We start from the raw sequence: 17,548 nt of genomic DNA, 5'->3' as shown, positions 1-17,548 counted from the left end.
AAAATTGGAGACACGACAGCGAGCAGGTACTAGAAAACATTGCGACAACTTGAAACTTGGGTGGGGGCACATTTGCTATAACCGATATTGAAATGATCTTCAATGGGATCCTTGCTCTTCGGCCTTCTTCCCGTCCTTTTTTTTGTAGACTGATTTACCAACGACTGTCGGCCGGGGCAGCTGCGGCAGGGGCATCATATTCACGACGAGGGCTGCTTCCTCTGGGTGGGCTTCTGCTGTAAGACCTTCGGCGTCTGTCCGGTGAGTACCTTCCCCTTGATTGCGGAGGCGGACTACGGCGCTCACGCCAATCGCCCCTGCCGCCATCTCGACCGTATGGGTCTCTGTCCTTGGTGTCACGGCGCGAGTCACGGTCCCTGTCACGGTAGTCACGGTCGCGGTCCCTGTCGCGCTCGCGGTACGAGTCTCGAGAGTCGCGGCTGTCACGTCCACCCACGTACGAGTCACGAGTAGCACGACGATGGCCCATGTATTCGCCTGGAGTTGGAGCATGGGGACGTTCGGTAACAGAGTAGTCGACACGAATTCGGCGGCCGTTGAGCTCCTAGAGTAAATAGATGAAAAAACCATTGTCAAGCCAAAAGAAAAAACATACCACCCCGTTCAGCTCTTGAATGCAGCGAGTAGCCTCTTCGACGGTCGACATTTTGATGAAACCAAAGCCGCGGGAGCGGTCTGACTGCAATAATGATTCATAACTGAGATGAAAAGTGAACGCAACCACGAACTCTCTGGTCATACACAATAGTGACCTTTTCAACGCGGCCAAAACGACTGAACTCGTCATCAAGGTCACGCTCTTGAGTGCGAATACTCAGGCCAAATACACCAAGCACGTTGGAAGGGGTTGGCGCCTGGACATTGAGGTCAGAAGACTAAATCGTGAGAGTAAAAAAGACCGCACAATTGGAGGGGCAGCAGCTGCACGACGGGCTGGGGGAGGAGACCGACGACGGTAAGGACTACGGTAGCCTTCACGAGAGCGTGGGACAGGGCTGCGAGAACGAACACGACCAGGTTCAGCGTGAGACTGAGCCGAAGCGCCGTACTCGTCAGCATATGGGTCGACAGAGGGCGGGTTGTCGTTGTACTGAACCGACATGGTAGTCAGAAGCAACGTGGGGGTAGAGCCAAACAAGAGACGCAAATGCTGTGTACTTCTCACATGACACTGCTGAGCAGCCGTGATGTGACACCGTTACCATCCTCAAATCTCCAAGCCGCCATGGTGAGCTTGTCGTTAATGTGGAAGGCTCAACTCATCGTCTCCAGGGTATCGACATCGCCCACCACCACGTCAAGAAGGGTGCCAGGACCGCCCCCAAGAGTGAGGACCCGTATCTGCTCCTCCTCGTCAAAGTGCGTCTTTTCTTGCTTTACTTTTTGACTTCCTTATTTTGTTCCAGCTTTACCGTTTCCTTGCTCGTCGTACCGACTCGGGCTTCAACAAAGTCATCCTCCACCGCCTCTTCCTTTCCAAAACGAACCGCGCACCCTTGTCGTTGTCACGAATTGTGAAGGAGACTGCCAACGCTGGCGACCTCGACTCGAAAATCATTGTCTCGGTCGGCACGATCACAGACGACGTTCGTTTGGTTGAGGTCCCCAAACTGACGATTGCTGCTCTCCGGTTCACCCGTTCTGCCAAAGAGCGCATTCTCAATGCTGGAGGTGAAGCCATCACCTTTGATCAGCTGGCTCTTCGGGCGCCAACTGGTGCCAACACCATTCTGCTGCGCGGCAAAAAGACGGCCAGGGAGGCCTACAAGCACTTTGGCATGGGTCCTCACAAGAACAAGAAGCCCTACACGATTTCCAAGGGTCGCAAAGTGCGTATCGTTATCATCATAGCCTACCTACCCTTTCATATTGATGACCCTCCTAGTTCGAATCTGCTCGTGGACGCAGAAAGTCGAAGGGTTTCAAAGTGTAAATGGCCAAATCAAAATCTGGTGGGCGTGCGGGAACTTGCTACATGTTATGCCAGGTTACATTACAACCATTGTATGCTCGTCTTTTCCCTCATCCATGCTAACTCTCCATGACCATCCGCGTGATCTCTTTCACCACTGATACCTCGATGCCGCCTCGCTAGCTGAAACCCACCTCTTTGGTGGGGGCGGAGGTGGTCCCGCTGCCTCCGCTTTCAGCGCGGCTTTTTGCTGTTTAATCCGTTCTTGATGCTGCTTTGCCGCATTACTAGCACTCGTCCAAACTCTCTCTTCAGGCGGTATCCGCCTGATGTCGATAACGAGAGCTTGTGGATCTGCTTCTCCGCGCTCTTCTTGCGGTGACTCGGGTTCCGGCTCCGGCTCTAGCAATGCTGACGGTGTAAAGTCAAGCTCAATGAGGCTCTGAAATGTGTCTTGGCCATGGTGGTCGAGATCCACGTGGTTTATCAGCTCAGCGTTCCCCTCGTCCATCAGATCCAGTTCCATCATCGGCACCGGTAAACTGCGCCTTATCCTCCGGTGCAATCGCTCCCTCTTGATCGCACACTCCAGCTCCTCCTTCGCCAGCGATTTGAGGACAGCCATGCACTCCTGGAATTCGCTGACGTAATGCGCATAGACCTCTTTCTCGGTGTCCATCCCGCGGATACTCTGCGCCATCTGCTCGAGCCGGCTCTTGGCCTCGATAATCATCGGCTGGTATGTCTCCGCAATGAGCTCCTTGGTGTGTGCCTTCCAAGCTTCATTCGGCTCATCCTGTTCCCCCTCAAAGTACTCGAGCTCGTCGGTGGGTGAAGGGGTATCGAGGAAGTCAGTCGTGGGTGAAGTCGGTGAAAGCGGTGAAAGAGACGCCATCAGAAGCAGCGGACTAAGCAAAGCACTTTTATTGCTCAAATCTGTTCCGCCTCGTGTTCAGAGAAGTCCTCTTCCGACATTTGATCTCTAGCACTCTAAAGTGTGTATTTACTTTTTTTGGGAAATTATTACTGCCCTGGAGGGGGTACGATACTATCCAACGGCGGAGGTACAGTCAGCAGCTTTTCCTCCGCTGGTGTTGCGACTTCGGTGGAAGCATCGTCCTCCTTCTTGGCTCTACCCTCCTTCAACGCTTGTCGCTTCTGCAACCGGCGACATGCCTTTGCCCCACCCGCGTAGAAGAACACGAGGGTGCCAGCAATAATGGCATGCCCATAGAACCACAAACGCGCCCACGTGGCCATCGATGATGCAGTTGTCAACAGCATGAATGGTGCAACCGTGTAGTTTAGTAAGAGGACTGTGATGAACGTCCCAACGATATCGTACAGCCGCTTGGCGATGGTTGGCGGCTTTCCAGGTGCGGGAAGAACCAATGGGCGGAAGTTGGCGCGTGCAAGACGCCCGATGGTGGTAATGAAACCCCCGGTCAGGAAAGATAAGTAGTAGCCTCCTGCAGTCCCATGCTGATCACAAGCGTAAGATTGATGGTGACTTGACCAGAAGATTGACGCACCCAAAACGCGCTGGTGAAGAACGTAAGCATGCTGCTAGAGAACCCAGGCTTCTTGCCCTTGGGTGTGATGCGCTTGTAAACCGTCTCGCGCAGCCAAATGCTTGTCTTGGTATTCCAGTGGTCGAGCGATGTCTTCCAATTGGATGGCAGCTCAACTTCCAGAGGAGTAACATTTCGGGCACCTTCCCACATAGTTTGTCCAGTAGGGCTGATGCCAGAGAATCCGTTGCCGGTAACAATGCTGGCGCCCTCAGTAAGAATCCAAAGCGCGTAGTACTTCATGCGCTCGGTTGTTCCACAAATTTGATGAACCGCAATCCTATGGATCAGTTGTGAGTAGTAGCTCATCAACAAGGGAAACGCGGAAGGAAAGACCTGATATAAAGGGGTTGGTGTAAGAACCAGTCCGTTTTGGTGAGCTGGAACGACCAGTTGGGGCCAAATACGACAAATACGCCAAGGTAAATCAATCCATAGACCATCTTGCGGTAGGCGACGCGTTTGCGACCATCAGGCATGTTCCGACCGCGCTTCCCCTTGATTTTGAGGTCCTTGAACTGCGTCTCATTCACCAGGTCCATGTAACCGGCGAAGTCAAGGTAAGGCCCGACCAACATGCCCGGGAAGTAAAATGAGTAGCCAAGAAATTCGAGCAGGGATGGAAATTTGACGACGCGTTTCGCAAGTTGCCATTTGTCTCCGTCGATGTCCTGGTAGTAGATAAGCGATGAAAAAAGCATGAACAGATAACACACTGCTTCAGTTCGTCTCCCATCGTACACATTCCACGCAAAGGTGGTGAGCTTCATTACAAGCACCATCTGAGGAGAGGTGACTTCGAGCGTCTCGTAGCTGAAGTTGTTCATCGAGCGTATAACGTGGCTGAAAAAAAATATTGATGAGCGCAAGGGGCTACGTGAGGAAGTAGCACCAACTTGACTGTCAAATGGCCCATAACCACACTGTCCACACTGAGCTGGGTCCAAGCAGGCGCGAAAGCACGCACCCAAACACGATCCAGGGCATCTGTTTCGAGCGAACATACTTGGTGATAAAGAACGTGGCGAGGATGCTTGCCAGCAGTTGGAAGAATGCGACCTGGAGCCTGAGCAACGGGAAGAAGAATATAATGGTGATGACGATGTTGAATATGTGCTTGAGGCCGGGCTGGGTAGGCGGGATGCGGATAAACAGAGAGCCGAGGGGGTATGTGACAAGCAAGCAAAAAATGAGCTTGACCTGGTCGGCAGACGCGCCAAAAACGTCTGCTGCGGCCTCGAATGGATCAAGCATTGTGACTGGCGTCTTTGAGATTTACGGAGAGGTGTTTGCCTTCAACGTACTGGTGGGGGACTCGGCTCTACGCGCTCAAGGTGATGACGGACAGAGCTCAAGAACGTTGCATACTGAATTTGGTAAAAGACTGTCAATGATCATGATTGGTATTCGAGATCACTACTCTACAGACGGCTACGATCTAATGCCCGGCTCTCAACGCTCTTTGGTCTCTAGGTTCTCTTTGTTGTCTGCGCCACTGTCTCTTTGGAAAGCAATAGCTTAAGTAATTACATTTGGTCCGTCCTTGCTAAGGGAGTTGGGAGTGATAATGTGGTCAAAAGGCAAACAGGCGCTCAGTTGGTGGCGATGCTGCAGAACTCGGCATACGCATGTTTGGCGCGGATGAGCTCAACAAGATAGTAGGCAGGTGTAGCGGAGGCGACATGGGTATGTCCTTCTTGACCATAGGCAATGGCCGAGTGCAGGACACGCTTGTTTGTGTCCTTCAATAGTTATTGGGTCTACAAGCTATGCATCGCGAAACCATTGAAATTTGACGGCATACATTTCGAGTATAACAAAACCGTCTTTCCATAGAGAGAAGTTACATTGCGAGAGGATAGAAGACAAGTGGCTGTCTAGGTGTAACACTACCTTAGCCTGACAATGTTGATTGTGAAAGAGACCCGAGTCTGGAGCAGAACTGTAGGTTCAGCAAATAAATAGTCTTGTAGGTCATCTAGGGTCGACAAGCCTCTTGACTTCCCCTATGTACCACTCGACGACCACGCCCGTGACCTGCTTGTCGGCGAGGATGCCAAGGATGTCAGGTGTCGCGTCGCAAACTATGGCGGCGGAGGATGAGTTGGGCGGAACCGCAATCCAGATGACAATGGGGCCGATGTACGCGTCTTTGCCGTCCTGCTCGATTAAGAAACGCACTGGCATCATTGATGAGTATTTGATGCCGCGAGCCTTGAGCACTGCCAGGATCATGGGAGCGACGATGGGCCAGACGGGGGCGAGCGGTGTGCCGCTGGCGTCGTGCGCAGTCTTGACGGGGATGGAGAAGAAGCGCTCGCCAGGCGCGGGCGTGGGGAATAGGTTCTCCTCCAAGTCTGAGCGCCACAACAGCGGGGGAGGGCTGTCAGAGATGCCATGGTAATAATGGTCCCTCTCGTATTGGGTTATCACCTTGCTTTACAAGGTCCTGAGACTGGAAATGCTTCTTGATTCTGTGATTTACAAACAAGTATAAACTGTGTTTTGATCGCCGCTGAATCCTTGTATTCCCTTGCTTCTTGATTCTGTGATTCGCAAATACATACAAATAACATCTGATCTTGGGCTTGGTCACGGTGTAGCCGGAATGGACGTTTATTTGCATCACATAGGAAATTATTGAAGCGCATTGGGGTTCACATAATTCGACGTACTCATAAGCTAGTTCTGTATTTAAACTGGGATACGGAGTGCTACTAGCTTAGTGTTGCACTCTGGACATTTGAACTGGCTGTTCTCCGTTCTATCGATTTACTTTAGTATATCCGGGAGATTGTTAGCAGACTGTACCGTTTAGCATAACCTGTCGGAGTGGGAAGGCGATGTTCTTTGTTTGGGGCGGTAGATGCGATGTTGGCTGTGGGTATAGGTGGTGCTACGTTTCCCATAGGAAGCAGCTGACGGGGTTCGGCGGCTGTGTTGGGGATCGGCCCATATATCGGATTTCCTTTGTGCTAGGTTTCATGGGTATCAAGTGGTCGACGGTATGGGTGAATGCGTACAATTGATTGTGCATGTGGATAGACTGTATCACGCATTGTCTGCGAGTACTATAAACGAGTTTCACTAGGAACACTGGGGTAAGCGTACCGATAGCTTTCCCTGAGGGATATGCTTCGAAGGTGGGATGCTCGAACTGCCCATGATGCGGTTCTATATAATCATTCAACCAGTATAACCCGACGAGAGGTAAGAATGACAGTACCTCCGTTCGATGCCAGCTAGTGTAAACAGATTGCCCCGGAGGCGGAAGACCTTTTGGGACAGGGTTGCGGTCAGGCGCTATTGTCTTGTCGTCTAACCAAGGCGAATGTTTACTGGCAACGTGCTAATTGAGTCGGTTAACACGTGAGTCGATTAGAAAGCTGTGTATCTTACCGAGTTGAATGTGCTTATGTCTTTGAACCCTGTTGAACAACGATTACAAGAGGGGTGAAGGACAGAGCTTGTCCAATGCTCTTGTAACTCTTCTAGTGAGAATGTCTGCATTCGGCATTTTGCGCAGTGAAATTCCTCGTGGAGTGCTAAACAATGCTGCGTATGGTCAGTATTGCGATCTGCGAGACACGGTGCACTTGCGTCGGTGTATTCTTTCTGTGTCAAGAAACCATGTGCGCACGGTTCGCATGTAGGGTGCATGATAGACAAGAATAAGTGATCAGGCTGGTCTTCCTCGTAAAGCTGCATTCCGCACACGCATGTTGTCTTGGGATGCTGGGACGCAAAATGCTGTACAACTCGATCAGTTAGTTATGCAGCGCCTAAGTCATGAACTTTCCTCCGCAACAGCCGTTTGGTTAAGGAAACCCTTTACCACACTTGGTACAATTGGGATGCGTTGGTTTCCCTTTGTAGTGGTCCTCTAGCGCTGATTGGGTCTTGAATGAAGCTCTTGGTCTACATGTGGAGCAATTGAAGTGAAAGTTCTCGACATGCTTTCTCGGTTACAGCGGGTAAATCGGAAGTGGTATCGAGACATACGGCTTCCAGCTCTTCGCGCTTGAAAAGGGTTGAGTTTGCGTCGCATAGAACGCATCTGGTCATCGTCGGTTGTGCCAGAGTCTATGGATCGTCAGAACACGTCCTTTGAGCGGTAGATGACAGTGGATAATAAACCCTGTGCATCGCAGTCCCTCTTAGACAACGGACACGAGTATGTAGACGGGAGAGCAGAGACGCCCAATAGGAAGGGCTTGGGTAGGCGGGTGTATTTGTAGTTCGGGTCATACATTGTTGCTTAATTCCATGGACGATCTCGGATAGACGTTTTTTTTTTTTTTTTTTTTTTTGTTTGACACCTTGCAACGACCATTTCAAGCGTCTCGCCAGCAAGCCTTTTAGAATCCCGATCACTGATGTATCGGTGAGATGAACGGTAAAGCGTCGCGTATTACAACGCACCTATACCGCTTTGTTTGTCGGTATGCAGGGCTGGAAAATCCAGACCATGATGGTCTGGTCTAGCTCGTTGGATGGCATAGCGGGACAGTTACGTCGGTTGTTGCTCCTTTAGCGTTTGTGGATCGACATAAACTTGTAGTGTCGAACGATAATGATCGTATAGCCAAACCGGTGTCTGTTACCACCGTGACTCTGACGACGGTATGAAGCTCCGAGTCCGATACAAACCCATAGTGTCCCAGATAGTCTAAATTCCCCTCTCTATTGGGTCCTATTATCACAACTCGACTTTCCTTGAGTTGACGTTGTGCTGGCGCCATGTGTAGCGGTGGAGGGTGTATATCGTGGTTTGGGTCGAGCCATTCGATTAGGATTCTTAGCCTCGAAGAATCTGCATCCAGAGTAACGACTAGATGGTCACGGATATCGGATTGGTTTAGGGTTTTCGACGGCTCGATATATCCTTCTTTCCCAATAGCGGATAACAGCGCAGGCGATATTCTACCGCGCTCCATCCTTTTGATTTTGATGTCCAAGCGTTTACCAGAGAAGTTCGCTCTTGTAATCCAATGGGCGCTCTTGGGTCGAATTATTGCCTGATGCGAGAATATAGAGTCGGTTGGGTTTCCTTTGAATGTTATGAATTGGGAAGGAACAACGACCTTGTCAGCTTGTGAGTATGTAGTCTACAACACAGAGCATATTACCTGCGCATCCAAACTGTCCTGTTAAGATATTAGATTGTTCCGTGTGATGGGATTTATTTTACCAGTCGTATTTGGAAACCACCAGGAGGAAACTGCTGGTGAGCATTTCGCAGGGGTTTCAGGTTGAAAGATCGCAGTACGATACCTTCGCGACCTGCATAATACCCGTGTGTTATTTGGACGGCATCGCCAGGAAGGATGAGTAATCCCACGATGCGTAGTGCCACATCGCTTAAGCGTATGTTGTTAGACACTATGTTCAACGAAGAAGGCCTTGTTATTCGCTGTATTCGTTCGACGTAGCCAAAGCTAAGTCGGTGAGGTCCCTCGAGTATGACGACTCGGTGGCCTAATCTAATATTTACTGGACCTGTTATAAAATGAGGTCGCAACATTTCCCTGTCTATGGTGATTTCGTCGTCGGAATAATTGAGAGGCGCCATGAGTTGAGTCGTCAAGGTGGATGATAATATGTCGATGGGATGACCGTCTGTAGCAACTCGGACTCGACAGCTTCCGAAGCAGTCAACATGGGTTATAAAGCCGCCTTTTCCTGTATGCGGTATGTCGACCCTACTACCTGCAACTAACATTGCAAAGTCGTCTGAGCTCGCAACTGACGATATGACTTGTTGGTTGATTGCTTCCCAGAGGGCTGTCTCCGTCGTCGACAGTTCGGCTGGTGTGTTGTAGATCACAGAGTCGTGAGGGACGCAATGGAGTATGAGGTGGCCGACCGTTATAGAGTGATGTAGTGTACAATTCCCACGTTCTTCGTTGTGTTGCGGTCTTGCGTGCCAAAGCTCGTTATCAAGTATTAGCACTAGTTGTCCGGCAGGAATGCAAGCATAAGGAGTCAATAAACGAGTCCAACACGCTTGATGCTTTTCTTCTTCTACGTCAATGGGATCTTTTCCGTGGATTAAGCTCCATTTATTGGAGTCGGACATTGGACACAGAAACCGATGTGAATAGAGATCATGCGAGAGGTATAGAGCCTCAGCACATATGACGGGTAAAGGAGGTGGGGTGATGTTCGTGTGCTGGTAATTAGACGAGAGGTGTGAACCGGTGGTCGCGTGGAAAGGAAAGGTCGTTGGTGGTTAGACTGAAGTGTGTGACCGGCCATCAAATAGTATGATTTGCCATCATCTACCCCGAAACCTCGGGCATACGGTGTATAAATATAACAAATCACACAGTTGTCGAGGTATTCTCGTTTATATGTCGATTTCTACGTCTACCTTTTCCAGGTCAACCACTTTACCCGTCTTCATAAACACAAATAACTCGTTCGCCCGCACCTGGGCAAGCTTCACTATTCAAGTGTAAGTGGGTGTTTGGTTGTCCACCAGATGTTACCTTTGCCGTGCGCAATCGCATCGTGGAACTTCGGTTTGAAATACCAATTGGAGAAAGTTGCACACGACCTGGTCGTCGAGCCAGTTTATCATCTCCTTCGGTAAGACGCGATCTACCGGAATAGAGAACATGGTACACGCCACCTGCGTGCATGCAACGACGCGAAGAATGCGATCCCCTTTATCCAAGGACTGGAATTCCTTGACATAAGCAGCTTGGTCATCTCCCGAGCGCACGGTCGCTGCCTGGCCTTCGACAACATGTGCAATGGCTGACTCCTCGAAAAATGCTGCCTTTTCTACCTGTCGTTGATATTGTCGATATAATATTTATACCAAAGATGCGAGCACTTACCGTGAATACCGTTAGACGTGTCGCTGGGACTAACTTGCCGTGCAAAGGAGACGGCTGCAGTGAAAGCGAGAAGCTGTGGCGTGCTCAGTAGAATTTCCCGTCCACCTTAAACTACTTACAAATGCCGATGGAGGTATCCGCCAGGGACATTGGCGAAATTCGCAGCGAATAGAGCCCATTGTCCTAACGCAGTGCGCCATTCTTCCACGTACTTAATGAAGAACTGTAGTACGTTGGCGATCTCGGGGTTGATATGAAGAGGAGACGGAGTCTGAAGGGTTCGACACATTTTTTTGTGATCTTTCCAGTCTGCTTTTTGACACTTAGCGTCGCAGTATCGACAGAGTTTGCAATCATAGCATGTGTTGGGAGGCTTCGCCGCCCCGCAATAGTGGCAACGAGTATGAGCACGAGCAGCTGCAGTCAAGTCGGCCATGTAGAGTCGAGAAGGTGATTGATCGAGTTCCGGGTTAGTTGCATAGTATTTATTATCAGTACCCTGATCTACGAACACTTCGGACGGTCATTTCTGCGTCGACCCGACTGTTCGTGGGTTTACGTTGCCCGCGTCCGTCGGGTTGATTCTTGAGTTTGTGGTGTTGGGAACATCGCACGAGTCTCACGCGTGAGTTCTTCGAGTCGAATGTCTTCTTGACGTAAAGCTTCCGAGGGATGTGTTGTGAATAATTTAGGATCGAAACCCCGTAAGATCCGAATGGTGTCGCGCCCTCGACTTCTGGATAGAGCGACGTATGCGTTGAACGGAGTCAGTCCTCCACGCGGAGGGCTTTCTAAATCCACGACCACATAAGGTATGGTCTGTCCCTGGGATTTATAATCCGTGAAGGAATACCCAGGCGTTATCGCGTATTGCCTCCGTCGGATCGTGACCTTCTCAGTTTGCGATACCTTGATGGTAAACGAACTACTTGTGGGGCTAATAGGCAAAACCCCAGGCGGGAGACCTTCGAACGGGGGGAAACTGAAGTTGTCGACTTTAATGAACACGACAACGGGGGGATATTCTAGGACGTTATGTCCTTGTCTGTCGCATTCGAGTATAGGTTTCTCCCGTGGATCTAGTCTGAAGTCGACGATGGATCCACGAGTGCCATTAGCGAGGTCGGCTTCCGTCGCAATGTTCCATAAAACCATTGCCCGCATTCCGACGGCTATCTCGACTTGGTCTTGTAATTTGCCAGTGGCTTTATCGTTCATCCCAGCAACTATGAGGCGTTCTCGTGAAGTAAGAGATCGACGGGATCTAGTTGCGGTGTCTTCCGAGTTTGCTAGGTATATGTGGTTACCAGAGATGCGTTTATGTCGATAGAGTGAAGCCGAGTTCCAAAGCATGCGACAAGAATGACGTGGGGTGACCAAAACTGCGTCGAGCCAAGGCGGTCGGTTCCATTGTGTTTCAACCCGGTCGTTCGTAACCAGCAGTTCCTTGAGCATTTTCATATCTTCTTCGGTGCATTGGCCGTGACGCAGTCGTTTGAGTAATTGGTTCCACCGGACATCTTTGACACGATTTTGTTCGATAAGTGTCACGACTACCTTGAATTGTCGATAAAAAGCCAATCCGAGCTGGGATAATAAACTGGTGCCTGTTTCCACGTCGTAAAGCGCTGCCCTGGGGTTCCCTACGGGAGGAAACTGGTGAGGATCTCCGAATAATATAACGTTTACATTGCCGAAGGGACGAGAGGCGGGGGCGCTCCCTGCGCTTGCTTTCACATGGCCCATGATTTGTGATAATTGCGCAAGAGTTTTTTTGGTGAGCATCGAAAACTCGTCGATGACGAGGTAATGCACAGGTAAGATGTTCTGTTTGCGTCTTTCCTCGATTTTTTTACTGGATTCTAGTACCCTGTCAACTTCCGATACATGGAAAAAGGAAACCATGACTTACTCCCTAGCCAATTATCTTTCTCCCCAGATCTAACCGGAATTCCCGCCCATTGGTGGAGAGTCTGTCCTTCGATTAGGCTTGCGGATATCCCGGTGGTTCCAGTCTTCGCTAATAGCTTTGTCGAACCGAAGAAGTCGAATGTATGGCTGACTGCGTTGAGAAGAACTGTCTTTCCGGTTCCACCTTCTCCTTGTACTATCATGAGCAGCTGCTCCTGGGAAACACCGTTGCGCTCGTTTCTCAAGTGTGCCTCGATGATATCGTGAGCGCGCCGCTGTTCGACATTAAGGACGTCCAATGATCGTTGTTGATCGGGTGTTCGTTGCCTAGTATCATCTCCGACGAGTGGAAGGACACCGCCAGTAGGATCGTCGCGGTTTCCGTGCCCGAAATCGATCCCACCTTTATCCGGTACAGGGGTTGGTTGAGATAAGGGTCCACGTTGGGCACGGGTGATAGAGGCGACCTTGGCTTCCCATTGCTTGAATAGAATTATTTCTTCGTCTGTTGCAGTCGATGCTACGGGTAAACCCGGAGCTTGAGCGATTCCTTGGGCAGCAAATATGCCTGCTTTCTCCGCGATTGCAAGACCTTCCGCCCCATATTTCCTATCCATCTCCGTCAATTTTGTTTGTCGAGCGTCATTTATGTCTTCGATCGTGATTTCCGTCGCTGGCAAATTAGGTTCATAGTGGTCATCGGAATCTATGATATCGTCCACCGTTGCATCGACATCCGCGTTCCGTTCTCTTGATCGCCTTGCTTGAGATGAGCTGTCGTGGTAGTACTGTATATTCTCTAAAAGTCTGAGAATATCTTTGTCGCATTCCTTCAAGAACTCGGCGTTGGCAGATACGAAAAGACGAATGGTTGCCCAGCAGATCATTGAGTTTTCTCCAAGGACTGAACATCAGCATGACTTGTGCGCAATAATTCTCTTGATTTAGATCATCGTTACGAGGGAGCCACTTGCCCATGATATGAAGCGCCGTTTCTTGTCGCTCTCCTCGAATAACTCGAGCCCCTTCCCTATCGGACCCGTCGATATACTGTATTCGTTGATGAGCGACCCGGCCTTTCCCACCAGCGGGTGGATGTTGATCGGATATGTCGGTAGTCGGTGACACGTGATATGTGGAGAGAAAGAAATCGTAGAGGTTCATCGATTCGAGCTCTATCCCTCTATCCGCATATTGTCCCAGCTGATCTTGGAGCGTGAATGACCCATTTTCTAATACGATAGGTCGCGACTAGCAAAGTTAGCGTGTGGAATACATTTTCGGTTGTCTCACCTCTGATTGCGGATGATCGGTTGGATCTCCGTCGGAACGGTCCCTTGTATTTATAAGCAGATGCAAGATTGGGAACAACGAACTTGACCTACATGAGTTTGAGGGAAGGAAAGGCTCTATAGAGACTGGCGACCATCGAATCCCAGTAAATTTTGATAAATGTATGGGAGATATAACGATCTCCCCATCCCATAAGGTAACTCATGACCTCCGGTCCACTCATTTCGTACTGGCGACTGAGTGTATTGGCGCATTGTTCGAGCAGGCGTAGGTTGATCTTACGCAACTCTTCTTTGTTCCCGATTGTTCTGGTTGTATTCGCTGGTTTGTCGTCTTGTAAGAACGCCCGGCTTTGCGCTAGGACAGCTGATGCATTGGCGGCTTGTACTTGTTTCTTGGTGATGTAAAGAGTGATATAAAATCCGATATCCTTTGTCTCGCAGGCATTGGTGAGAAGTTTAATGTCCATGTTGCAGCGGGTGACGCGGGATATAGGCGGGTTCCAAGGGTTAAGGAATGGATAACGACGACGAGGTCCCCAGTTCCCTTCTGCGTCTACCCAATCGTCGGGGTAAGTGAGCCAGGGATAGCCACGCTTACATGCGATACCTCCTTTCACCGATTTGAGGCAATAATATATCGTACATTCGTGGCTTTGCAGGATCGCGGCGTTGTGGGATTCGGATCGTAGTATCTTTTCGTGATACCCTTCCTTGCGCGGGTCTATTGGCCGCGAATAGGAAACACCTGCTCGTCCGCGGGTTCGAGCTTGTTGGGGAAGGATATCGCCTGCAACGTCGGCACGGATGTTGTTCTTGATGAAAGCTTTGATCTTCGATCTAAATTTCTCGCTTTGAAGTGCTTGTTGCATTAGTGACGAGGTTGGGGCGTCTTTCAGCCAGAACAGAATGTGTAAGTGTAGCGAACCTCGAGCTTGCGCTTCAACTGTTCCGATGTATCCATTTACCAGGCCGAAGATTCCTTCTTTTCGATTTATAGCACCATGGACCCCGACGTTAATCCCTATCATTTCGTCGAGTAGAATTCCGATGACGAGATGAAAATACTCTGCCGCAGCGAAAGGATCTGCGCTCATAACATTTCCTCGCATCGTGGCGTTCGGCCCTGTCTTGGCCACAAAATTGTCGAGGTCGATTGCTTGGCCTGCGAGAACTTGAGCGATGGGGTCGTTGGTATCGGACAGGTTGATGGTGAGCCAGAGTGTCGGTGGGTTATATTTGATTGTCATACCCCATATCTGCGCTCTGATTGATACCCGACTTTCGTCTGTACCTTGGACACGCGCTCGTACTGTCGATATATGCTTGCGCAAGAGACGGATGGTCGGATTCGAGATAGATCGACCGGCAAGTTCGTCTTCGTTGGCTTTCAGAAAGTCTTTCGGAGTAAGCAACTTGAATGCTGTTTGATTTGCCAGGAACTGGTTGCGATCCATTTGCAGTTTGGCCGAACGACATACTTGTCGCTTTAGCAGTACCCCGAAGGCTTGGAAGGCGAATGAGGTGTGTTTTCGAAAACGAAGGTCGTGATACTGCAGCGCCCATTTAACGTGTTCTTCGTAGGTGACTTTGCGTTCGCGGTCAACTTCAAATCCGCCGTACCCGTAGGGAAATAGCATGGGGAATGCACCAAGTAAATGGTTTGGGTTGGTTGCCCCTCCATCAAATCGTTCGTGGTTTTTCGTCGACGCGAGCGTATTCGTTGACAAATGCTTGGCCTTTTCGAACACCGTAATCCTGCGCATAGATGTCGGGAACAACGTTCTCTACCGCATGGGAGAATAGCGTGTCATCTGGAATATTGTCGCCTCCGATGTCCAGAACACCGTGAGTTTGTAGAGGAAATACGGGTGGTCCTATTTTAGTCAATATCCGATTTTGTTGTCTATTCGCTAATCCATACCATCTTCACTTGCACCTATGAGTGGTCTAAGATTGAGCGCTCGTGACCGGAAATCATGTCCTTACTTGTAAATGGTTCGTCAGGAGAATGATCGTCGAGAGGGTCCCCATCTTGGGTGTCGATCTCTGTCGGATCTGAGAAACCTTCGTCGTTTGCAGACCCTTCTTCGCCGTCCGTATCAGGATTAGGTACATAGCCGGCGTGTTCCCGACCGACTGCGTCGACATCTGACGAGAGACTTATATTTTCCAGAATTTCGGTCGGAATGTCGTCTTCTGGTAACGCTTCGAAGATTTTCTTCTGAAATGGTGACATTGGCGTATAGAGTGTTGTTGGTCTTGAGCCACATAATGGCTTCAAACACGCGTTGTCGACGCACGCGCAACATACCGGGCATATGTTTCAATGCGGTCCGGTTGACGCCTATGAATGTTACTCCAATCACAGCAGCTAGCAACAAAGATGGGCGAGGAACTAGTTGTCCCGCCACCATATGTGCTATCTCCGTCGTTGGTAGCCTGAATGTCGAGACATTCCCCCTCAACTTTTCGGTCGTGAACGGGAGTGTGGCGTCGGCTTCATAGTCACCCCGTGGCCTGACATTTTTGGGGTAAATCTTGAAAATATACGCGACCGGGAAATAAAGGGATACGAGGAGTTGTTCAGGTAAGGTAAGGATAGAGAGCTGGAAGGGTATGTCGCCAACCCACATGTTGTTTGCGAGTGAAAGCTTGGGCATGTTGCATTTGACGAGTTCACGGACACACGTGTCGCAAACGGGGTTGAGGCCATTGATGTCGACAGTAGAGTGGAATAATGCACCATCCACGAGGACATGAGATGGGTGACCGTGTGTGGGTTTGAGTACATGACGGTTGGGGATATCGGTAAGAGCAAGAATCTGTATGTTTTTTGCAAATAGCCGACGGGCACACACAACACAGGTCTTCTTCTGTAGCGTCTGGTTATTGGTGCGATCAATAAATCTGTGCAAATCATGAGGTTCATTGTTATTTGTTTGTTACGAGTCATACTTGGTGATACAGCGCTCGATTGTCCCTTCGTCCTGGGTTCTAAGAAATGGACCTTCGATTAGATCGTCGACTGTTTGTATCTTGTGTTGTTGAGATGGCCCAGGCTGACTTGTCGTTGGTCGCAAGACTCTTGCTTTTTTTGCTTCTCGTGACTCTCCAGCCTTTTGGGTGACCGCTTTACGCTTTGACCCTACTCGAGCGGTAAACGTGTCGTATATCGTCTTCTGAGTTTCAGGGTCTAGGGTGCCTAGGAAGGACAACAGGTTTTTCCATGTCCGCTTGGCTCGGTACGGAACCCGGCATATACTATCAAGAAGTGCGAGCGCCTGAGGAAGCGTATGCGTGCGAAGAACCGCGTCCATGTAGTGCGGTGGCCGCGGCGGACTTGATAGGTTGACAGAAAACAGGTATGGTCGTAATATATAGGAATTGGATCCGATCTGGCGAACGCCATCTCGAAATAGCGCGGAGAACTTGATAAGGTTCTCAGCAATCGTGCTTTATAAGCCTTGGACAGTTGTACTCGCCTTCAATGGCATTCCTTCTGGACCCCGTCGACTGGCTTCGCAAACTTGCTCGCCCTCCAAGAGAGAGACGCTATACTAGGCATATCCCAGACTTTAACTCCGGATTCCCCTTTGAAACCTGTGCATCTTGTGTCCGCGATGTACAACCATGGTCGTCGTTTCATCGGCAATGCTCGGTATCAGATCGACTTCTATGCACCCGATTTCTCCCCCCATGTTATGTTGAATACATTCCTATCTGGGTCGGGTGTCGATGCGACTTCGGAGGTCTTCGGCTGTGTGCTCATTGGAGCGGTCTCCAGTCTACCGCTGAACCCAATATTCGGACAGAGCCTGCGGATCCATCTCGTTAAACCGAATTGGGCAGACTATGGGTGGACGGGGAACGAGTTCGAAGATGTGTGGTTGTCTCAACTGCATGTACTGAAGAATGTAGCGAAGGTCGATCGAGAGCGGCTGGGTAATAGGGCGTTGGTGAGTGCATAGGGCGTAACAGACGACTGAGACTGAC

The 17,548-nt window shown here is 50.0% G+C and overlaps 5 protein-coding genes across 5 annotated transcripts; 1 reads left to right on the top strand and 4 right to left on the bottom strand.

Moving 5' to 3' along the window:
* Positions 1–154: 154 nt before the first annotated feature.
* MIND_00723500 (RNA-binding domain-containing protein) lies at positions 155–1,123 on the bottom strand (the record flags this gene model as incomplete). The annotated part of the gene is made up of 4 exons (XM_037363936.1): positions 155–565; positions 617–700; positions 750–875; positions 926–1,123. The coding sequence occupies 4 exons, from the start codon at positions 1,121–1,123 to the stop codon at positions 155–157; spliced, it is 819 nt and encodes a 272-aa protein (XP_037219580.1).
* A 123-nt stretch (positions 1,124–1,246) lies between these two features.
* On the top strand, positions 1,247–1,954 carry MIND_00723400 (60S ribosomal protein; the record flags this gene model as incomplete). Its single annotated transcript, XM_037363935.1, has 4 exons — positions 1,247–1,249; positions 1,294–1,380; positions 1,428–1,850; positions 1,907–1,954. The coding sequence occupies 4 exons, from the start codon at positions 1,247–1,249 to the stop codon at positions 1,952–1,954; spliced, it is 561 nt and encodes a 186-aa protein (XP_037219579.1).
* Positions 1,955–2,956: 1,002 nt separating this feature from the next.
* Positions 2,957–4,758, bottom strand: MIND_00723300 (uncharacterized protein; the record flags this gene model as incomplete). Its single annotated transcript, XM_037363934.1, has 6 exons — positions 2,957–3,415; positions 3,466–3,784; positions 3,841–4,175; positions 4,221–4,347; positions 4,401–4,427; positions 4,472–4,758. 6 exons carry the CDS (start codon positions 4,756–4,758, stop codon positions 2,957–2,959), a joined length of 1,554 nt encoding a protein of 517 aa, XP_037219578.1.
* Positions 4,759–5,478: 720 nt separating this feature from the next.
* Positions 5,479–6,669, bottom strand: MIND_00723200 (uncharacterized protein; the record flags this gene model as incomplete). The annotated part of the gene is made up of 4 exons (XM_037363933.1): positions 5,479–5,941; positions 6,316–6,479; positions 6,528–6,566; positions 6,616–6,669. The coding sequence occupies 4 exons, from the start codon at positions 6,667–6,669 to the stop codon at positions 5,479–5,481; spliced, it is 720 nt and encodes a 239-aa protein (XP_037219577.1).
* Positions 6,670–13,204: 6,535 nt separating this feature from the next.
* On the bottom strand, positions 13,205–16,872 carry MIND_00723100 (ATP-dependent DNA helicase; the record flags this gene model as incomplete). Its single annotated transcript, XM_037363932.1, has 9 exons — positions 13,205–13,290; positions 13,346–13,511; positions 13,554–13,596; positions 13,646–15,291; positions 15,335–15,429; positions 15,477–15,491; positions 15,542–15,776; positions 15,856–16,462; positions 16,511–16,872. The coding sequence occupies 9 exons, from the start codon at positions 16,870–16,872 to the stop codon at positions 13,205–13,207; spliced, it is 3,255 nt and encodes a 1,084-aa protein (XP_037219576.1).
* Between the last annotated feature and the right edge of the window lie 676 nt (positions 16,873–17,548).

This window comes from Mycena indigotica (genome assembly GCF_014461135.1).
Source record: "Mycena indigotica strain 171206Taipei chromosome Unknown Mind.scaff0006, whole genome shotgun sequence".
In the NCBI taxonomy this organism is placed as follows: Eukaryota; Fungi; Basidiomycota; class Agaricomycetes; order Agaricales; family Mycenaceae; genus Mycena; species Mycena indigotica.
Note: the sequence above shows the minus strand (reverse complement) of the source record. Positions and strands in the feature narration are given on the sequence as shown.